This window comes from Lonchura striata, chromosome 2 (genome assembly GCF_046129695.1).
Source record: "Lonchura striata isolate bLonStr1 chromosome 2, bLonStr1.mat, whole genome shotgun sequence".
Taxonomy (NCBI): Eukaryota; Metazoa; Chordata; class Aves; order Passeriformes; family Estrildidae; genus Lonchura; species Lonchura striata.
Window position 1 is genome coordinate 43,694,894 of NC_134604.1, and position 18,114 is coordinate 43,713,007.

An 18,114-nucleotide genomic window follows, 5' to 3' on the forward strand; every position below is an offset into this window, starting at 1 on the left:
CCCCGCCCCGCCCCTCCGCCGGGCGGCCATTGGCTGCAGCCGCCGCTTGTCTGCCGCAGACGCGCCGGTGATTGGCTGCGGGCTGCCGCGGCCCGCCCCCTCTGCGCGGGACCGTCCGCGGGGCGGGCGCGGCGCGGGGGGTGCGCGGTGCCGCTGGGGGCGGCCTGCCAGGGAGGGATGGATGGAGGGAGGAGCGCGGGCAGCCCGAACGTGCGGGATAACCCGGGGTGAGCCACCGGTTTGGCCGCCAGGTTTGCGATGCTGCTGCCCAGAGCGAGCTCTGAACTGCGCGGGTTCTGATTAAAGTGGAGAAGTGACGTTTATTACATCCTGTCGTTAAAGAAGTAAAAATAGACCATATGGTCTGCATCAGACGCAAACTGTTTTAAATCCGTGGTGAATTCCTTGGGTCTGTAGAACACACATGTACAATGTCCTTCTGATTGTGCACAGGGTTACACAACTTAAACTCTCAGATTTGGTCTGTGAATCGCTTCATTGTTCAGTATAACTTTTTAATATTGTGAATGCTGCTGGAATGCTTTGTACATGTCTCCAAAAGGCTTTTGCTAGCTGAAAGGATTTTGGGGCAAAGGCCTTGGAGTGTTGGAAAGTTAATTTGTATTGGCATAACTTTATCTCTAGAAGAGTCTCGGGGTTAGAGAATTTTAAGTTTTGGAAGGACACGAGACAACACTGGGCTCCGTCACTTTGTATCGATGCCACTTCTGCAAGCCTTGGCATGCAATTTTGGACTTTGTAGCTTTTATCTACTTCTATATAAATCTCTTTCTACTAGTATGGAAGGTCCATTTCAATAACAATAAACACCCAATCATTTGCAATACTTCAACTGTTAAAAAACCCTGTGTATCAATCTGACCTAATTTTTAAAAAATATACCAATTTAAATATACCTTACCATGGTAAACTTAAGAACTTTTCAGCAGACAATTAAAATTAGCATGGGAACACTAATTCAGTATGCAAATTATATACAAATGCAAGGTCCAAGGATAATTATAAACCCCCCTCACTCCAGTTTTCATCTATGCTAACTGCATTCTTGGGTTATGGCATTCAAAATGTTCTCCAATTGAAAAAAAAACCAAACCAACAAACCCCAAGTGATTACCTGCATTAGAAACTTAGAAACACTGTAGTCCCTGCAGTTCTGCAGTTTGAAACTCACTGAGGAAAAAAGAAAAAAAAAAAAAAGAAAAAAAAAAGAAAAAAAAAAAAGAAAAAAAAAAGAGACCCAAGAAGGATTCAGTTGCTCAGTGCTTTATTTCACAAAAGAATGAACATCTCAGCAAACGTGAAGTATTGTACTTTCCACATATCAGCAGAGCCCAGGCAGCAGCGAAATGTTACTGTTCTCTATGCTTTACTGGGTGTTAGAAGGAAAAAAGTAAATTGAGCATAACGTTCAACTATAAATATTGTCAAATACATCCTTGTTTTCAGTCTATTTTAATTAAAATAGATCTTATGCTGCCTCCTGTTGGTCACCTACAGAAACATCTAAAATTAACCTCCACATTAGGAACTGCAGTCAGCACACTCTATAGCTATACCTTACCTACTACCCTATACTAAACAGAGGAGCTAAACAGTTAGAAAACTGTTTATCACAGAATAATACTATAAATAAATCTGACCAAGAAAATGCACCCCATTTTGTGAATATAACAAATTTTTAACAGTAGTAAACTTACTACAAATGTACTTAGACTATATGAAACAAATTAATTAGTCCTTAAATAATAATCATCAGGTTTGTGCAAACATAGTCAATAAACACCCGAATAAGTGATATTTATTGTAACAACTAAACCAGTATGATAATATTACCAAAGTGCCATAATGTTTTGATAGCATTCTTTAAAAATTGAGATTATCCAATATAATCATCGCTGGATATTAAAATCCCACATACAATATATATTATCTTTGTGTATATTATACTGGTCATGCTTATAATGTATTGTGTGACATAAAATAGAATACTATTAGAAATGTTTTGGTTACATCATTTAAGTGCAAATAGTAGATTATAATTTTACATGCATTTTGTATGTTTAAACATCACTGTATTTCAGTGAGAACATACGTAATCATTAATCTAGTTACTATTTTTAGAGGAAGGTACTTTTTCATAAAGCTTTGATTCAAAGAGCTTTGAAAAGTCATAAAATATTAAAAAACTCACTTTGCATTAATTTTGTGACTTTTGTTTTTAAATGCATAAATGCTCTGTTTGATCCAGACTACAACAGTTACTCATGCAAGTCATTCATACTCTTTTGTGTAGTTCACTGAGATTTCTTACATCTTTAGCAATTAATAACACGGTTTGGAACATAGGTCCTTTCTTCTATCATAAAGCCTTGTTTTTAACCATGACTTTCTAACACTTCTACTTCTTCTGCATTCAGTTCTGCTACCAGATTTAATACTTTGTATGTGAAGATGTGGCAAATGATCCGTTTTCTTTCTGTGAGAGCTGTAGTAGAGGCTTACCTGCCTAACTGCAGAAGAACAGTACCACTTCACAGTAACTTTTGTGTAAGCAAAGCTAGGAAGTAACTGACATTACTACATTATTTCCTGATCACTGAGTAAGAGCTCAACTCCCTGTGAAATCCATGAATGATTTGTCAGACTGGGAACTGACATTAGTTCCTGCACAAGTATAGTGTAGAATATTAAAGAAGCATGTCCATTTTCCCAATTCAGCTTCAGTCAGTTTTCACTGTATACTGAAGAATTTCTCACATACGTCATTGCTCTGTCTGATGTCAGATGCCAGAATCTTATAGCAAGTAGCTGGGTGGAAGACTGCCAAAAAATCTGCTGTAGGGAAAAACTTAGAGGAAAGAGCATCACCTCCATGACTCACTCACTTGCTGTTTATGTAAGCCAGCAATTTGGTCCTGACACTGGCAATTAAAACACCCTTGCAATTCTCTGGTATCTTCCAATTTGCATAGCTGTTTATACCCATGTACTATGGGCATGTTTCTTTTCTCAATGCATAAATTGCATACTCATATACTCAGGTATAAGCACAACACAAATACACAAGCAAAGGTGAATTGGGCCTTGTATTCCAATGATGTGACAAGTTGCCATAATTAATGCTTAATGAAGTCTCTATGCTACCCTGAGTAGCTTCATTAAAACTAAAACTACCATTTTCCTATGTGTTTGGTTTTTTCCTATTGTTTCAGTAAGAGGACTAGTATTCTTCCTCTCTCTACTCAATACATTTGCTTTGCACTAACAAAAAGTAGTTGTGTCCCAATATAGAAGTACTTGTATTTTTGGTGATTGTAAAGGTTACCTAGCTATATTTAGTTAAAATATGATTTGGAGTCTTACTATGAAGAAAAAAAAAAAAGTGGAAGTTGCCTGAAATATTGTAGCAAGCTACTTACTTCTACAGAACTGATATACATATTAATATACAGAAATTACTGAGTGGAAGGGTCTTGCTCTAGTAACATCTTCTCCAAATGTACATGATTTTATTTTACATACTTATGAAAATTGTTATGATGAATATTATCTAAATTTGTAAAGATATCTGATGACAAATTATAGTCAGTCACAGAACTGGAAGCTTCCATTGTTTACTGTTTAAAACAAAAGCCTGTTCTAGGCAATATTAAGCTCTAAGCATTAATATTCAGCTTGGGTTTTGCAAAAAGTGCATGCAGTAGTGATGTGACAATGAACTTACCAGTTGTCTCAAGACATATGAAAGATGTCTCTGATGCCTCACTACATTTTATTCATTATTTAAACTACTTGACAAGATGTGATTAAATGTTTAGAACTATTATTCTGTGTGGCAAAAGACAACCTTACTGCTTTCACAATACTTATATGGAACATAAGGGCTCTCATTGTCTTATCTGGATACCTGGTAAGCAAGGAAATTCTCAGGCTGTGGAAGATTACAAATTAATTTATGAAACCTAGCTGGTTTCAGTGTCCTCCTGTCAGAAAGAAGACTGACTTTGTAAGCATGAGATCAAATTTACTGCAGAACGTACGGCTAGACTAATATTAGCACTAAAAGTCCATTACAATTTTAACATTATCTTAGCTGACTATTTAAATTTTACCAAGCAATATATTGTGTAGTGTTTGCTGCATAATATTTTAACATCTAAAAATACAATGACGTTCAAGATGAAGTGTTTTAATTAATTTCAACCACAGATGATTGATGACCTCAGAAATACTATTTACTATTGACTTTTAATATGGAGGTGTAGTTTTGTAACTTTGTATGTGATGTATGACAAGATACAAACTTTTCCCATAGTTAACAGAAGCAACAGCAATGGTTCAGTTTACAGCTTGCTGCTATAAGCAGCCTAGTGACTGCTTAGTAGGTAGCACTGAAAACTTCAGAGATGAAGACTTCTGTTAGAAAACATCCTGAAGTGTTTTTTCTTCAGTTGAAGAAAACATATGATTGATGCAAAAATATCACATGAAGCATCTGTCCTGTATAAATCTTACTTACCCTGCAGTATTTTATTGAAATTTACTTTGCCACAGTTAATGGGATGGAAACACAAACTAAAGCTACTACTAAGGCACAAGGATGGAGAAAAACTGGTAAAACTGAAGAGCTGAAGTAAGATGACAGGAATTATCAGTCTCTTCAAATTAGATACCTGGTTTTAATACTGTGAAGGTCACTTTGGCTCTTGTCCTTGCTAAGGTCATTGTGATAAGATAAAGCTGACAATTAATTCCTCTTACAGGTTTGTTTATGAACACAGAAAATCTAAATAACACTAACAAAAATGTCTTTTAAACTTCAGTAACATAGGGAAAACAGTATCACAGTCAGTTTTCTCATTTAGCAATTTGTCTGTTAGGACAACTGAATAGTTACGGAAATAATGACACATACTACAAAACTAATTCCTCATTAATATTCTTTTTGGAAAATTAATATAATTTGGAAAATTATTCTGATAATTACATAGAAGAGTTGTATATAAAATTAAATATAGAATACTGTCTATGTAACGACTAGCATGAATGACATTTTAATGGAGTCTTCCAAAAGCAATCCTACAGCATTTTTAATCTGAACTGAAAATTTAAACAAACAAGTACATATTTCTCCATCTGTAAACTAATACTTAAAAACTGTTTTACAATTTGTGCATTTCAATAGACGTTTTTGACTTGGGAGTTTCAAATTTCTCCAGAGCAAATTGTCAGTACAGGTGACCAGGGGTCTCTATATCTATTAAACTGAATGACCTGACAGTAAAACTCAGTTAAGGCTCTTGGCATTGGTGAAACTTCTTCCCACTCAGACCTGCTACTGTGGTAGACTTGAACTTCATCTGTGATTTCTTCTGGAGCATAATCACCACCTAGTATATAAATTTTGTCTTCTGTCCCAACTGCCCCTGCATTAAAGCCAGCACACTCAAAAGACCCTTCTCCTTTCCAAACACAGGTTTCTGGGCAAAAACTGTAAACCTTGTAGGTGGAGAGATCACATATGTACAATGTACAGTTCACTGGAACAGCTTTGATTAGAGTCGCATGGAAAAACTGCCCAAATTCTGCTACAAGCTCAGACCATTGATCAGTCACAGCGTTATACTTAAAGAAACAGTCAAGGGATGGATTAAAGGCATCAGTAATCTCTACTTCTGAGCCAAGGACATAAATTATATTCTGGCATGCACTTGCTTCTGGATAGTAGATACCTCTTGGTAACTGGCTTACAGATTTCCAGTCTTTGGAAAGAGGGTTATAGGATTCTACATCCAAAAGACTCCGAGTCTCTTGAGCTCCTCTGGTCTTTCCACCTATTACAAAGAGCTGATTTAAGGTTACAACAGATGTGTGCATTGTCCTCGGTTTTTTCATAGCTGACACTATGGAGAATTCATTGCTGACTGGACAGTAGCACCAGGTTTGGTCAGTGGCATCATGAAATGGCTCAGCAATATGAAGCCTGACAGTTCTGTAGCAATTACCCTTGCATCCTCCAGTTATAAATATTTTTTCTCCATAGCTAGACAAACTTGACCCTGGCAGATCAATCATATGAGTATGTGGTAGCTCTTTCCATTTATCTGTTTTGATGTTGTAGCAGAATGTATGTCTGTTTTCTCCATCTTCATCAGTTTTATGAACAAATATATATTTTTCTGTTGTTGAAGGACGTGCATCTGGAAACAATCCACTGAAGTTCTGCACACTTTGAACTGCATCATTGATTATTACTGAGCAATTAGCACTCTTAAGTAAATGTTCTTCAGAATGCAGAAAGTCCTGCAAAGTCTTTTCAGGTAACTGGTGTAATCTCACTTTTTTCATCAAATTAGGCAGGTATTTCTGCCGTGTCTCTAGGTTGTGTTTGGTCCATTGGAGGACAGCTTTCAACACTGATTCTTCCTCAGGGACATTTAGTTCATCAGCCTCGAGACATTTTTGTAATATCTCAAAATTAATCTCCAAGAAGTCACTTGATCTGAGCAGCAATGAAAAGTGGTGTTGTACAAAATCTAGTGCATGATCAAACAAGCGGACAGACCCGTAACTTTCTGATAGAGAAAGCAACTGTAAGCAATTCACAAGATCAATACTTTTTATTAGGAAGTCACTGCAAGCTTTGGAAAGGAGTGAAACTTGAAGAAATGATGACAGTTGGAAGAGCATTTCCACATTATCATTGGTTATCTCTGTTTTTCCTGTGTAAGCATAATCAAGAAAAGCTTTCACTGCCTTGGGTGATAGATTACTAATAGTAACATTGCCATCATCCCGTTCTTTCATATTAACTTCAAACATGGCTCTGTGAATAGAATACAGAAGATATACACACAAATTAAAGATTTAGCAAACAGATGAGAATGCTGATGTGGAAGGAGACAATTAGGGGCATGTAATAATGTGGGCTGGTCTAAAATAGGTCTAAAATGTGGAAGTTCTTATATGAACAATGAATTTACTTGGTGTGTTTGAAAAAAAAAAAAGATTGGTGATAAGAACATATTCAAAGTGATGGCTTAACTAAATCATAGCATCACCTGTGTTTTGTATGGATTTTCACAAATGGTGATGAAATCTGCAGCTCTCAGTGTGACAGAAAATGTGAAAATTTTCAGGACAGCATCAGTTCCAACTTCAGGTAAGAAAGCCTGATTTAAAAAAATACATAGTAAAAAAGCCCCATGAGTTAGGTCATGCAATGTGGATGAGTACATAAAATTATGTGAAAAAAAAACCCCTTCCAAATTGCAGGCTGAGCAAGTGGCCAGACATGATGGGTGTAGTCCTCAGAAATAAAAGTAGGTAAGGGATACATGAGGAGAAAAAAACACAAGGAAACTTAATTCTTGCTTTAGAGTTGACAGAGAGAGGTATAAGTACAGGCCAATGTCAGAGAAAAAATGAGATTTTTATATGATTGCATGACACAATGAAACTGTGCAGAAAGTAGAATATGACTGAATAAAAGATGATGGTTGAAATTGGGGAATGAGCTACTGACCAGGAGATTTGTGGAAATTTTATTACAACTTTAACTGCTTTATTCTAACTATGTAATAACATTTAACTCTTTCACACAATCTAACATGGCAAGATAAAATAATTAAAGTTTTATAAGTGGGTAAGTGCTGGCAACAGAACAGTGCTGCAATATCTCTTGCCCTGCCCTCCCAGAAACTAAGCCTCAAGCTAGGATAGCAGTGGCTTCTGAATAAGACACAATATAATAGTGGAGGAAGAGTCATATAAATCATCAAATGGGAAGTAGAAAATGTGGATATTAATACATCATAGTTAATTAATATTTAAAAAAGTCTTATATCATAGCTCAGTTATGCCACTTAGTATCTTTGTGGTATGGGATTTTGAAAATATCATCCTTTTCTGAAGCCAAAGAGGAAAAAACCCATCCCTGTGTACAGCACATACTCTTTGGGATGTGAACATCTGGTAAAGCAGGAACTTGTCTGACTTCCCAAACAAGAACCTAAAATTACAATAAAACACCTGTGTCCCAAAGACCTCTTTGCATACTAAGGGATGACCCTTATAATTCTTTCATCATTAACCCATGAGCTATGAAATCTCTAATTAGGGAGTAAAATAGCAACTGAACAATACTAGTAGAAGAGCAATGTAGGCAAAGGTTTTGACTCTGAAAGCTAACAAGTGAGGATCAAAATTTTGCTGATTCTTTGATTTACACAATGAAGCCAAAACTAAGAGAAGTCCAAAGGCCAAGGAAGACAAAAGGTGCTCAATTTCAAATGTATGTAGTGGACCTAGGTACTTTTTACTCCTTGAACTCTTTGCATTCCAGGACAACTTTTGAATCTGATGGCTGCTATTATACGCCACATCAACTGTTAGGAGCAGGGAAAGACCTCTCCCAGCAGATTTTAATCTTAAGAGTCTGTAGGTAATGAAAAGGACACATGCATTTCCATGTGCTTAACTTCAGTTCTAAAAATTACCACTGGAAGTTATTTCATCCGAGTATTTCTTCCTACCAGTTCATCTCGGTGCTGTCAAGCAGTTAAAGAAATGAAAGTAGTCCTGTGTGTCAGAGAAAAAAAAACAAATCTGCTCCTACAGTGGAGCAAGTGCTCATTTCATCTGCATTTCTTCTTTTTTCAGTAACTCTAAGAACACATCTAGCTATCTTCTGTCATATATGGCAGATTCACTTAGACCATGGGATCTTCCAGGACATTTGAAAATAACATTCACCTATGTATGGGCAACTGAATTGAGGCTATTAACTCGTTCCCAAGAGTCCATTTTTTCATTGTTAGAGTCTTAGCTTTGTTTTGAGTAAACTCTATTCAGAAACACTTTCAGTGTGGAACTGTAAGTTTGAACCTGTCTAAAAAGGTTAGCAAGTCTTATTTATATTAATATTCTGTATGTGAATGAAAGCTGTCCCTTAAAAACACAAACTTTAAGCACAAGGAGGAAGATCCATTTCATGCTGAAAGATTGAAATCTGTAGTTTAGGAAAAGTATGCATATCTGTTTAAATACCTCTGAAGCCAATCTCTACTATACTGACCACTCTTCCTGGACAAGCAAAAACTAGTTCCATTCCAAAGTTATGTATAGTTTATCCACAATTGCTCAGTACAAGATGTATTTGTAATCTGTTACGTTTCACAATATAAATGTGTCAAAGTACATAGACTATCATATTAAAAGTCAAGCAATATCCTTGCAGACCTTCAAGTAGTGATACAGGCAACAGGTAACTCTTATAACCTGTGTCAGCTCAACCTAACAGCAAAACCACACATTTATAACTTGAAACTTGTATTTCAGAGTCTCCACTGCTGTCATAATCTGATTCATAAAGTCTTCATGACAAGGAGCTGTATCTGGCATACCCTTAAAATGATGTTTGAATGCTGTGCTCAAAACTCTGCAGATATATGTAAATTGTGATAATTTTTTAACTTTTTATAATCCTATTCTTCTCCTCCCTCCGAGAGAACTTAGAATGTATTTCCTGCAAACTCATGCCAAAATTAGGTTTACCTGAAAAAATCACTGCATGCAGCCAGTACGCAACGATGACAGGGAATTATTTCATCTTTCACACGAATTTTAAAATCAAAAAATATATTTTGTTCTCTGAACTTTTGTAGTACTTTTAGAATTTGTTGTCCATGACCTTCAGCCACTAAGGAATTGATTTTATTTTCAGGAACAGAAATTCCGTTGCAAATAGGTCTGCTAATGTAATCCCGTTGATTGGCCATGTTTTCTTCAATCTATTCCTGAAATGGAAAAATAAGTAATTGATTCTACAGTCTTATTATTAAAAAAGCCAAACAAAATCAATACACCACAAAGAAGTTCCCAGCATTGAATTTAGTTTGTGTATCATATGCACAGTTAGAAATTTGTGTTACAAGTGACTTTTACACTGAATTTGATACTACTACTGTGTAAAATATATTCACATAGCAAATTTTGTAAAGTAAATTATCTGCCATATATCAGAGAACAATTCTACAGATAATACCCACCTGTAGGAATTTTTTCAGTAAAGTCCACAGCACATCAAGGAGTGTGTTTAATTGTCATTTATGAGAAAGACTAGTCCTAGGCTTACCCTCAAAACCCCCCAAATTCTTATTATTTTATGTAAAATTAAGATAAAAAAAGAAAACTTTGTTACATATTTTACATTCCAAAAGGCTGATCACTCTACATCTTGTAGTGGAAGGGAGACACGGGCTATTAGACTGCATCCTAAGTGGATTCCCATGAGGGACTCTAGAATGCAATAATGGAATACAAACAACACCAACAGCTTGGCTGAATAACAGGATTGCTAGGGCTTACCAAACAGGGTCATGTAGAGACAGTTTGGTGACAATACACCTTTGAGTGTTTAATCAATTGAAACTGATTTTGTCATGTACCTTTAGTCTTGTTAGGAAGCTTTATGTTTGCCCACCTGAGTTTCACTTACAATGGCATAAATTAACTGGCTTTAGAACACATTTAAATTTCCATCTCCCTTTCAGCAGCCAAGTTTTTTTTTCTGGCGAAAACCCCTACACTGAAGTGTGTTTTTTTCTACAGTAAATTGGTTTGAACTATTTTTTACAATGAAAATATTTTATTCCATTAGTCAATATAAAGAAACTTTAAACATGAGTATATTTTATTTAGACCTATTTAAAGAGCTAGTTATACATTGCAGATGCATAAACTGCCCTTACTGCAAATCTGAGTCAAGATTGCCTATTTTAAAGCTTAAAGATACATTCAATTTTTTTTTATTCCAGGATTTTGCTTCTGCAATTCCAGTTAAAATCAGCAACAGATAATGGCCCACCTGAATTGACAGGGGACAAAAAATTCCAAACAAAACCCAGAAACAAGAAAATACTGGTTTTGGTTTTTAATTTTCTGAAAAGGCTCATCTGATGACACAATACATTCAAAGGAAACTAAACCATCAGGCAGTCTTCTTCATGTGAGTTACTTTCACAGCAGACTGATCTATACTTTAGCTAGTCAGGTAGCTCCAACCACAAATAGACCTCCATGTCTCCTGGAAGAGAAGAGATCCAGTGATCTTGCTGCCAGCACTGGCACGCTTGGAGCAGGCATCTTCTCCTTCCCATGGCCAGACAATCTCAACGTATTCACTCTTTCCATTCTAAGCCTGAGGAACTAGGAAAATACAGAAGAACAAGACCACCATTTATTCTGATAATGTATGGCCTCATAATCCGCAACTTCCATAAATCATGAAACTTTTTGGTATGCCAGAATACTCTAGAATACCCTTTTCTTATTAATTTAAAAGCCTGCTCCTCAAAAGGCTGAATCTTCAAAACCAGAGTTGCTTCAATAACATTAGTTTCCCATATTTGAATGATACTTTTTTTAAAAAATAAATTAATTTCAAAGTTTATTTGGCATCACATCAAATAATACTTCTTCGATATTAGACATCTTTCTCCACTTACATGTAATTTCTATAGCAAGCTCCAAACTACAATGTGCTTTCTGATGACAAAATTACTAATTTCAGTCATACCTGTATTTGTATTATGAACATGGAAACATCTACTTTAATCAAGTCAAACTATGCTATTTTAGGCAAGACATCATATGATCACTTTCATACAAGCAATCAATGTTTCAGAAAGTTTTCTTTTACCATGCTATTACCACAAAAACTCTATTCCAGTACATGGTGCAGAGATTGTAAACCTCTTAATTACACATCAATTTATTAATGCTTACATATATTTGTTTTTCTCTTAAAATTGTTATTTGACTTAATTTTCCTTTGTATATTTATTCATTCTTAAAATTATCAAGAGTGTTGATATCCTCTCTCAACTGTCATTAGAATGAATAATTGGCAAACTTTCCAAGGACCACTTGATAAGGCTGAGTTTCTGGTTTTCCTTATTATTCCTTGCAGTTTTCTCTTTACTCTAGTTTGATCCTCAATTTCTTTCACTGATACAAGATTTGTTGTACAACATTATGGTTCAGACCTCATCACTGTCACACTAGACCGATTTCCAAGTCATCTAGTGCTCCTAATCCTAATCTCTAATAGCAGTATCTCACTATTTTCTTAAAAGCAAAATTCAGCAATGTATCTTTAATGTTTTTGTCCACAATTAAGGAACATAGTAATGAACACTGTGCAATGACTTAGTTGAATTAACCCTTCTCTCCATTAAAAAAATACATATTAAAAAATTCAATTTCCAGCTGTCTTGTAGTCAATTCCTGATTTACTTTATAATTTTGGTATTAATGCACCGCTTCACTGAATCTGCTGATGATTTTATAGCCCTCCAAAGTCTCTTAACAATTCAGCTAAAACTTGGTATGTTAAACAAGGCATTTATAATTATTTCATGCATTCTTCTACAAAGCCATATTATCAGTAGGGGTTTTTATAATTATTTGATCAACTCTGACAAAAGGGTAAGAAATGTAGGGGGTGTGGATATATGTTGAAGAGCTCTGCAGTTCAGGAATACTGGGGAACACCCCTCCTTTTATTTGCTCCATAAACTCCTAAAGGATTCCAATTACAAAGCCTGTCTTTATGTGGATTACTAAGAACCAAGTTCCAGTAAATGGTTCATTAGAACTTGGATCTCTTACTTTTGCTTTTTAAGACACATCTGTGTGCTGTTCAGCAACCAGCCTTGCAGCCTCTCCTGGTAAATGACACAAGTACTGTGGTTCATGATCCAATCTCTCACCACCTGACAAAACCTCCCTGCTCATGTACTGGACCTTTACAATCTTACACTGGCAAATGCCCCCGTAGCTATTAGCCTGCTTTTCTGAAAAAAAAACCAAAAAAATCCAAAAATCAACAAAGCAACAACTGGTTGACAAAGACAACTGAAAACTATTCCAAAACTAAACTCCCCTAAAGTTAAACATTTGCCTTGGCTTTTTTCTATTGTAAGACACCTCAAACACAAGGCCAGTTGGCTGCTACAGTGAAAACTCGTAAAAACTTTACAGTTATTAAGGTCAACCTCATATAACACGTTTGGAGAACATATATGTACCTCTCAAAACTATCTGTACAGGTCTCCAGTTGAGAGGCCAGGCATTCTGCATGCCTGACAGTCAAGTGGCAAGCAATGGCCAGTCTGTGTAGGGCCACAGAGCAGCCAGCGGTTGAACAGAAGGCTAGGGATAGTAAGTTACTTTGGTCATTATGGTGGATGAAATAAGGGACCACCTGGGAGCTCGGACGTTAAGAGCATTCCTATGATCTGTCACAAAATCCAGTAATAAGGGCCCAGACCTCATTAGTTGTGCTGTTTTATAAGACCCCTCTGCTGTAGAAGCATAGAGTGGTTTGGGTTGGAAGGGCCCAATTGGGTTTGCATCCCCAATTAGGGATCAGCTAATTACAAACCTTTGCCACTTTCAACACTGTCCTTTTTCCAGGACACTAAGGGACAGAGTAATCTAAAACATAATGAGTTAATTGACCCGGATGCCAGGTAACTACACTGAGAACACTGTTAAGACAATAGTCAAAATATGAGATATACACATGTTCTTCTTAGTATCTAAGCATTTGTAAAAACTACAAGAAAGTGTTTAACTGACCTTGATTCTATGCAAACAGCTGTCAAAATCTCACTGAATTTCTAGTGGAACTTTCCACATCACCAATCCTAATGCTCCCTTTCCAAAGATATATGGAGGATGTAACATATTTATGATTGTCTTTTAGTTAGCACCATCAACAATCCTTCTTAAGTGTTCTTATAATTCTGGACTTAGAAGATACCGAAATGTGTAATTAATTTTCTTATACTTTTTCTTTGGGAAGTTCAAATTACCTTTAGACATTAATTTAATAATCTGGATATATGTTGAATCCTAGATATTATATTAGGAGACTATAAACACAGCATACTGTTAAACTCATAAAGGAGACAAAAAACATCCAGGACAGACATTTTCAGAACATACAGGCATACACTAAAATCATAACCACTGCAATATGCCTCCTAAAAATGACTTTCACATCCATTCCACCAGATCTGAAACAGTAAAGCAAATAGAAGTGTGAAGTGACCTTTGGGCAAAGATGAACTTTTGTTTGTGCAGAATCTGTTGTAGTTCCTACCAAAGCACTGATGTGAACACACATAATGTACGCATATTAATAAACACTTCTGCTGAAAAGAGAGCTTTGGCTGCTACAACTGATAAATAAAATGGTTACAGAAGCTTAAATATGATAATGAAGTCGAGAATGGTGGAAGATGTGCACTTATTTTTTGGTGAATAACCAAGGAAAAGATACCAACTAGGGAAAAAATGTGTAATAACAGTGAAGCATGAACACCCAAATGAGGGTAGAGAAAGATAGTGGTAAAGACACCAAACTGTTTGATCACTTTATAATAGTGAGATAAAAATATACATACAAATATGTGTAACTTTGAAATAGCCTAGGGAATTCTGTTTTGTGGAAGTACCGAGCACACATAAGTATCACACATAGCTCAGCTCCTGCTTAGCCAGGAAAAGCCCCTAAGGGCTGTGTCTGCCTGACAATAAACAGAACCAAACCCTTGGAATGGGACTGAGGCTCAAGACTGTACCCAGCACAAGGGAGTGGCCATTCCAAAATGACAAGTAACACTGTGCAGGTAGACATTCTCTCCTCTTCCAACACAGCCAGCAAAACCAGTCTAAACTCAACCCTGATTTGGTAGTTTATTATTTACAACCAATTGTAAAACAATCTATCTGCTTTTATCTGAAAGCACAATACAGCTGTGCTACAGCACTCACCAATTGAAAAAAAATTAATCTTTGAACTTCATAGCAGGTAACTTATGAGAAATAAATCGTTCTTTAATGGAACATGATATTTATTGCATGGCCTTCTCCCAGCTTGGATACCATGTCTTACTAGGGACCAGGATTTTACAAAAGGGAAATCCAGGACTTATTTTACAGAACACTTTAGGTACCTAGGATGAAAGACTCAAGCACAATGAAGACGAAGAAATTGTATAGATTTCACTAGAGAACTTTCTAGAAGATCAGCATTCTAAGATTTAATATTAAAAGTACTATATTATTGAGTCTAGTGTATACCCATTAAGATGATTTCCTATTCTCATTCCTTGCCTATTCAAAATGAAATTGATGACTTGTTAATAAGTTTTAAAGACACCACTCAACACTATGCATCTAATTTAACATTCATTAAGATGAGTATGTGTAGAACACATATCTGTAGGATTTGGTGACACTTCTAATTACTGACTAAAAAGACAAGGGTGGTTTAAAATGTAATTAAACTATAAATACTGAGTTCAAGTTCTGTGCTTTTATATTTCATTAATGCGTTGATTGTCACTGATTGCCTAAGATTGAAAACACTAAGAGAATTCCAAGTTCCTGCCTGGAAATTTCAATGCAACTGAGTCTCACAGGTTTTTCAAAAATAACTGAACTTCAGAGAAAAATAATATACAGTCAATCATTTTAGGACAAGCAAAAAAAGAATGCTCAGAATATTTTGAGACATTTAACCCACAAAAATGACATTTATCAATAATAGATGTTAAGACAGTATTCTCAGATTGAAAGGTGACAGAGTCTTTAAAGCTTTGTGCTCTTTAGAAGTGATTAAAAAAAAAAATCAACATGGAAAGAAACCTAGCATGGTATCAGTAGGAAGTAAGGAAATTGCAGTAATTCCTGGAGGCATTCCCAAAATGGAAGATTCCCATTCTTCAAGCAGTGATCATTAAATGCATGTCCCCATAAAGATAAAACAGTAATCACGTAAAACAAGTAAAACTGGCTGGATTTTCTCTTAAATTTCTCCAATTCACCAAGTTACTTTGCAAATTATTTCCTTAGCCAAAAAAGATCAAGAACTGTAATCTTAATTTTCATTTAAAAAAAGGAAATAAAATGACACACTGTACTTCTGCTGAAAATAACTGCAAATTTTGTAGAAGAAAATGACAGCTTTTAATGGTTTCTGCAGTCTGTCACTTTTGCATATGAATAAAATGTGGGTTTTCTTCAAAACATGCATGCAATTTTGAGCATCTTTAGAGAATGATTTAGCATGCCTTATTATAAGATCATGTTTTACTTAAAAAGTGTGGGTTTATATTGAATACATCCATAATTACATTACATATCATACAATGCATCTTGAGTTTCAGTTTGCATTTACACACAAAGCTCATTAAAAAAAAAAAAAAATAATCCACTAGTGAAAAGTGCTACATGTTTAAATCTCTTAAGTAGAGAGTATGGACAAGCTAAACCTTTCAATCAAACCAGAGGCGTTTTTCTGGAACTAGGTAAGATCCACAGTCCATTAGTATTGTCATCTATCAGTAACTAAATATATAAATGCCACAATTTTCTCTTCAAAGTGCAGAGAACACAAAGTTTGAAATGTAAGCCTCAGCTACAGTTTGATATTGGTGAAGAGCATTTTCCTGGGATTTTTTCCTGACTGTGTTAAATCCTCCTCTGCTGTCAGTTAACATTGTCTATGGTTTGCATAATGCATAAGATTATGCCATTCCTTGCTTCATTAAATCATAGAGGAAAATAGGAATACTATTTTGAAGTAAGTCAAATACCCAATTGATTCCTTGATTAAACATTATTAATAATAATAATAAACAATAAAATTATTCAATGTTACTTCTGTGTTTTAAATATTTTGCAAAGATCAATCTATACTCAGCTATAACAGACTTATTGTGCACAAAAAGACTTTCTGGCCTGTGGAGAAACAGCAGTTTTCCATATTAACAGCGAGTTAGCAATGCTAAACAACAAAAAAGGAGGATTGCAATAAATACCTGAAATAATAAAATTTTCAGCATTTTTGCATCATTTGTACATAGTCAATAGAGGATGGATTTTCATTGTGTATTTCTAAAGGCAAGCAACAGAAAGATGGGTTTTAAATTTTCAAATAGGTGCTTTGGCTCAACTCTAGAACCATAGGGCAAGCAAATTTATTACCTTCTGAGGACTTACTGATAGCTTATAATTGAGAAAAATAGGAATCCTGTTGACAGCTATTGGAATTCTTAACAGAACAATCAGCACGGGATACAAGAGGCTTTTGTTTGCACAGATCCTTTGGAGCCAGAACCCCGCTAGGGTAATGCAGCACTCTGCATCTGCTCTCGGGACTATCAGCTCCTCTTTATAGTCAATAACAGGCAGAAGAGCCCAGCCCGCTGCGACAGCTCTGCCAGGGGCTCTGCGGCAGGATGGATGCGCTGAGGGCAGCACCTCAGCAGGATGCGCTGATGGCACAGATGGGCCGCGCATCACCTGTCCGCAACGCGGCGCGCTGCCACGAACCACCTCCCCCGGCCCCCGCTCGAGGGTGTAACCCCTCCCAGTGCTCACAGAGCCGAGAGGGGCAGAACTTAGCGGGGATCTCCGTCCCCGTGCCACGGCCAGGTTACCGGCCGCCCCCAGCCTCCCCAGGCCCAGCCCCGCAGCGGCGGCGCCATCGCCCCGCCCCGCCCGCCGCGGGAGGGCAGCGCCGTCCCGCCCCGACTGCGCATGCTCATGCCGCCGCGCCTGCGCCCCGCGGCGCCCGTTCATTCTAAGGGAGGACTAATTGTGACGGGCGGGCGGGATGGGGCAAAGGAATCCCCTTCCCTCACGACGCGACCCGGCCGCGGCACGCGGCGCTCCCTGCCACTGCCGCCTCTCCGCAGGCGGCGAAGCGCTAGTCCCCCCTGAGCGCTCGCTCCGAGCAGCGCACACCCACCTGCAGCCAACACCCGCAGCTCACCGACCGGTCTGGCCCACCCTCCGCAGCAGCCGCGCCGGCAGATTGGCTCCTTCCGGCGTCATTCTCCTGCTCCGCGCACTCGGAATGGCCCCGCCGGCCGCCACTCCAGGTGAGAGCCCGCCCGTCTGTCCCCGCTGACGACAGCGCGGGCGCCGCTCCGCCGCAGGCGCCGCCTTTCCCCTGATAGGCCGCTACCTGGCGCATTGCGCTGTCACTCACTGGGCACTCTGACAGCGGATAGG

The 18,114-nt window shown here is 37.4% G+C and overlaps 2 protein-coding genes across 7 annotated transcripts in view; one reads left to right on the forward strand and one right to left on the reverse strand.

Annotated features, from left to right (window-relative positions):
• Positions 1-1,268: 1,268 nt before the first annotated feature.
• On the reverse strand, positions 1,269-17,962 carry KBTBD3 (kelch repeat and BTB domain containing 3). 6 transcript variants are annotated; one of them, XM_031504973.2, is made up of 5 exons: positions 17,849-17,904; positions 16,917-16,992; positions 10,071-11,229; positions 9,577-9,818; positions 1,269-6,847 (listed from the first exon to the last, which is right to left on the reverse strand). In XM_031504973.2, the coding sequence occupies exons 4-5, from the start codon at positions 9,798-9,800 to the stop codon at positions 5,227-5,229; spliced, it is 1,845 nt and encodes a 614-aa protein (XP_031360833.1). In that variant the 5' UTR covers positions 9,801-9,818; positions 10,071-11,229; positions 16,917-16,992; positions 17,849-17,904; the 3' UTR covers positions 1,269-5,226. The 6 variants fall into 6 exon arrangements, with proteins under 6 accessions (XP_031360833.1, XP_021385029.1, XP_031360830.1 ...); XM_021529354.3 differs by lacking the exon at positions 16,917-16,992 and having other exon boundaries at positions 11,097-11,229; positions 17,849-17,962; XM_031504970.2 differs by lacking the exon at positions 16,917-16,992 and having other exon boundaries at positions 17,849-17,962.
• The window catches only part of AASDHPPT (aminoadipate-semialdehyde dehydrogenase-phosphopantetheinyl transferase), a 29,790-nt gene continuing 29,564 nt past the window's right edge, over positions 17,889-18,114 (forward strand). Inside the window, exon 1 of the mRNA XM_077781344.1 lies at positions 17,889-17,981. The gene's annotated coding sequence lies outside the window, so the exon portion shown is untranslated. The remainder of the gene's footprint in view (positions 17,982-18,114) is intronic.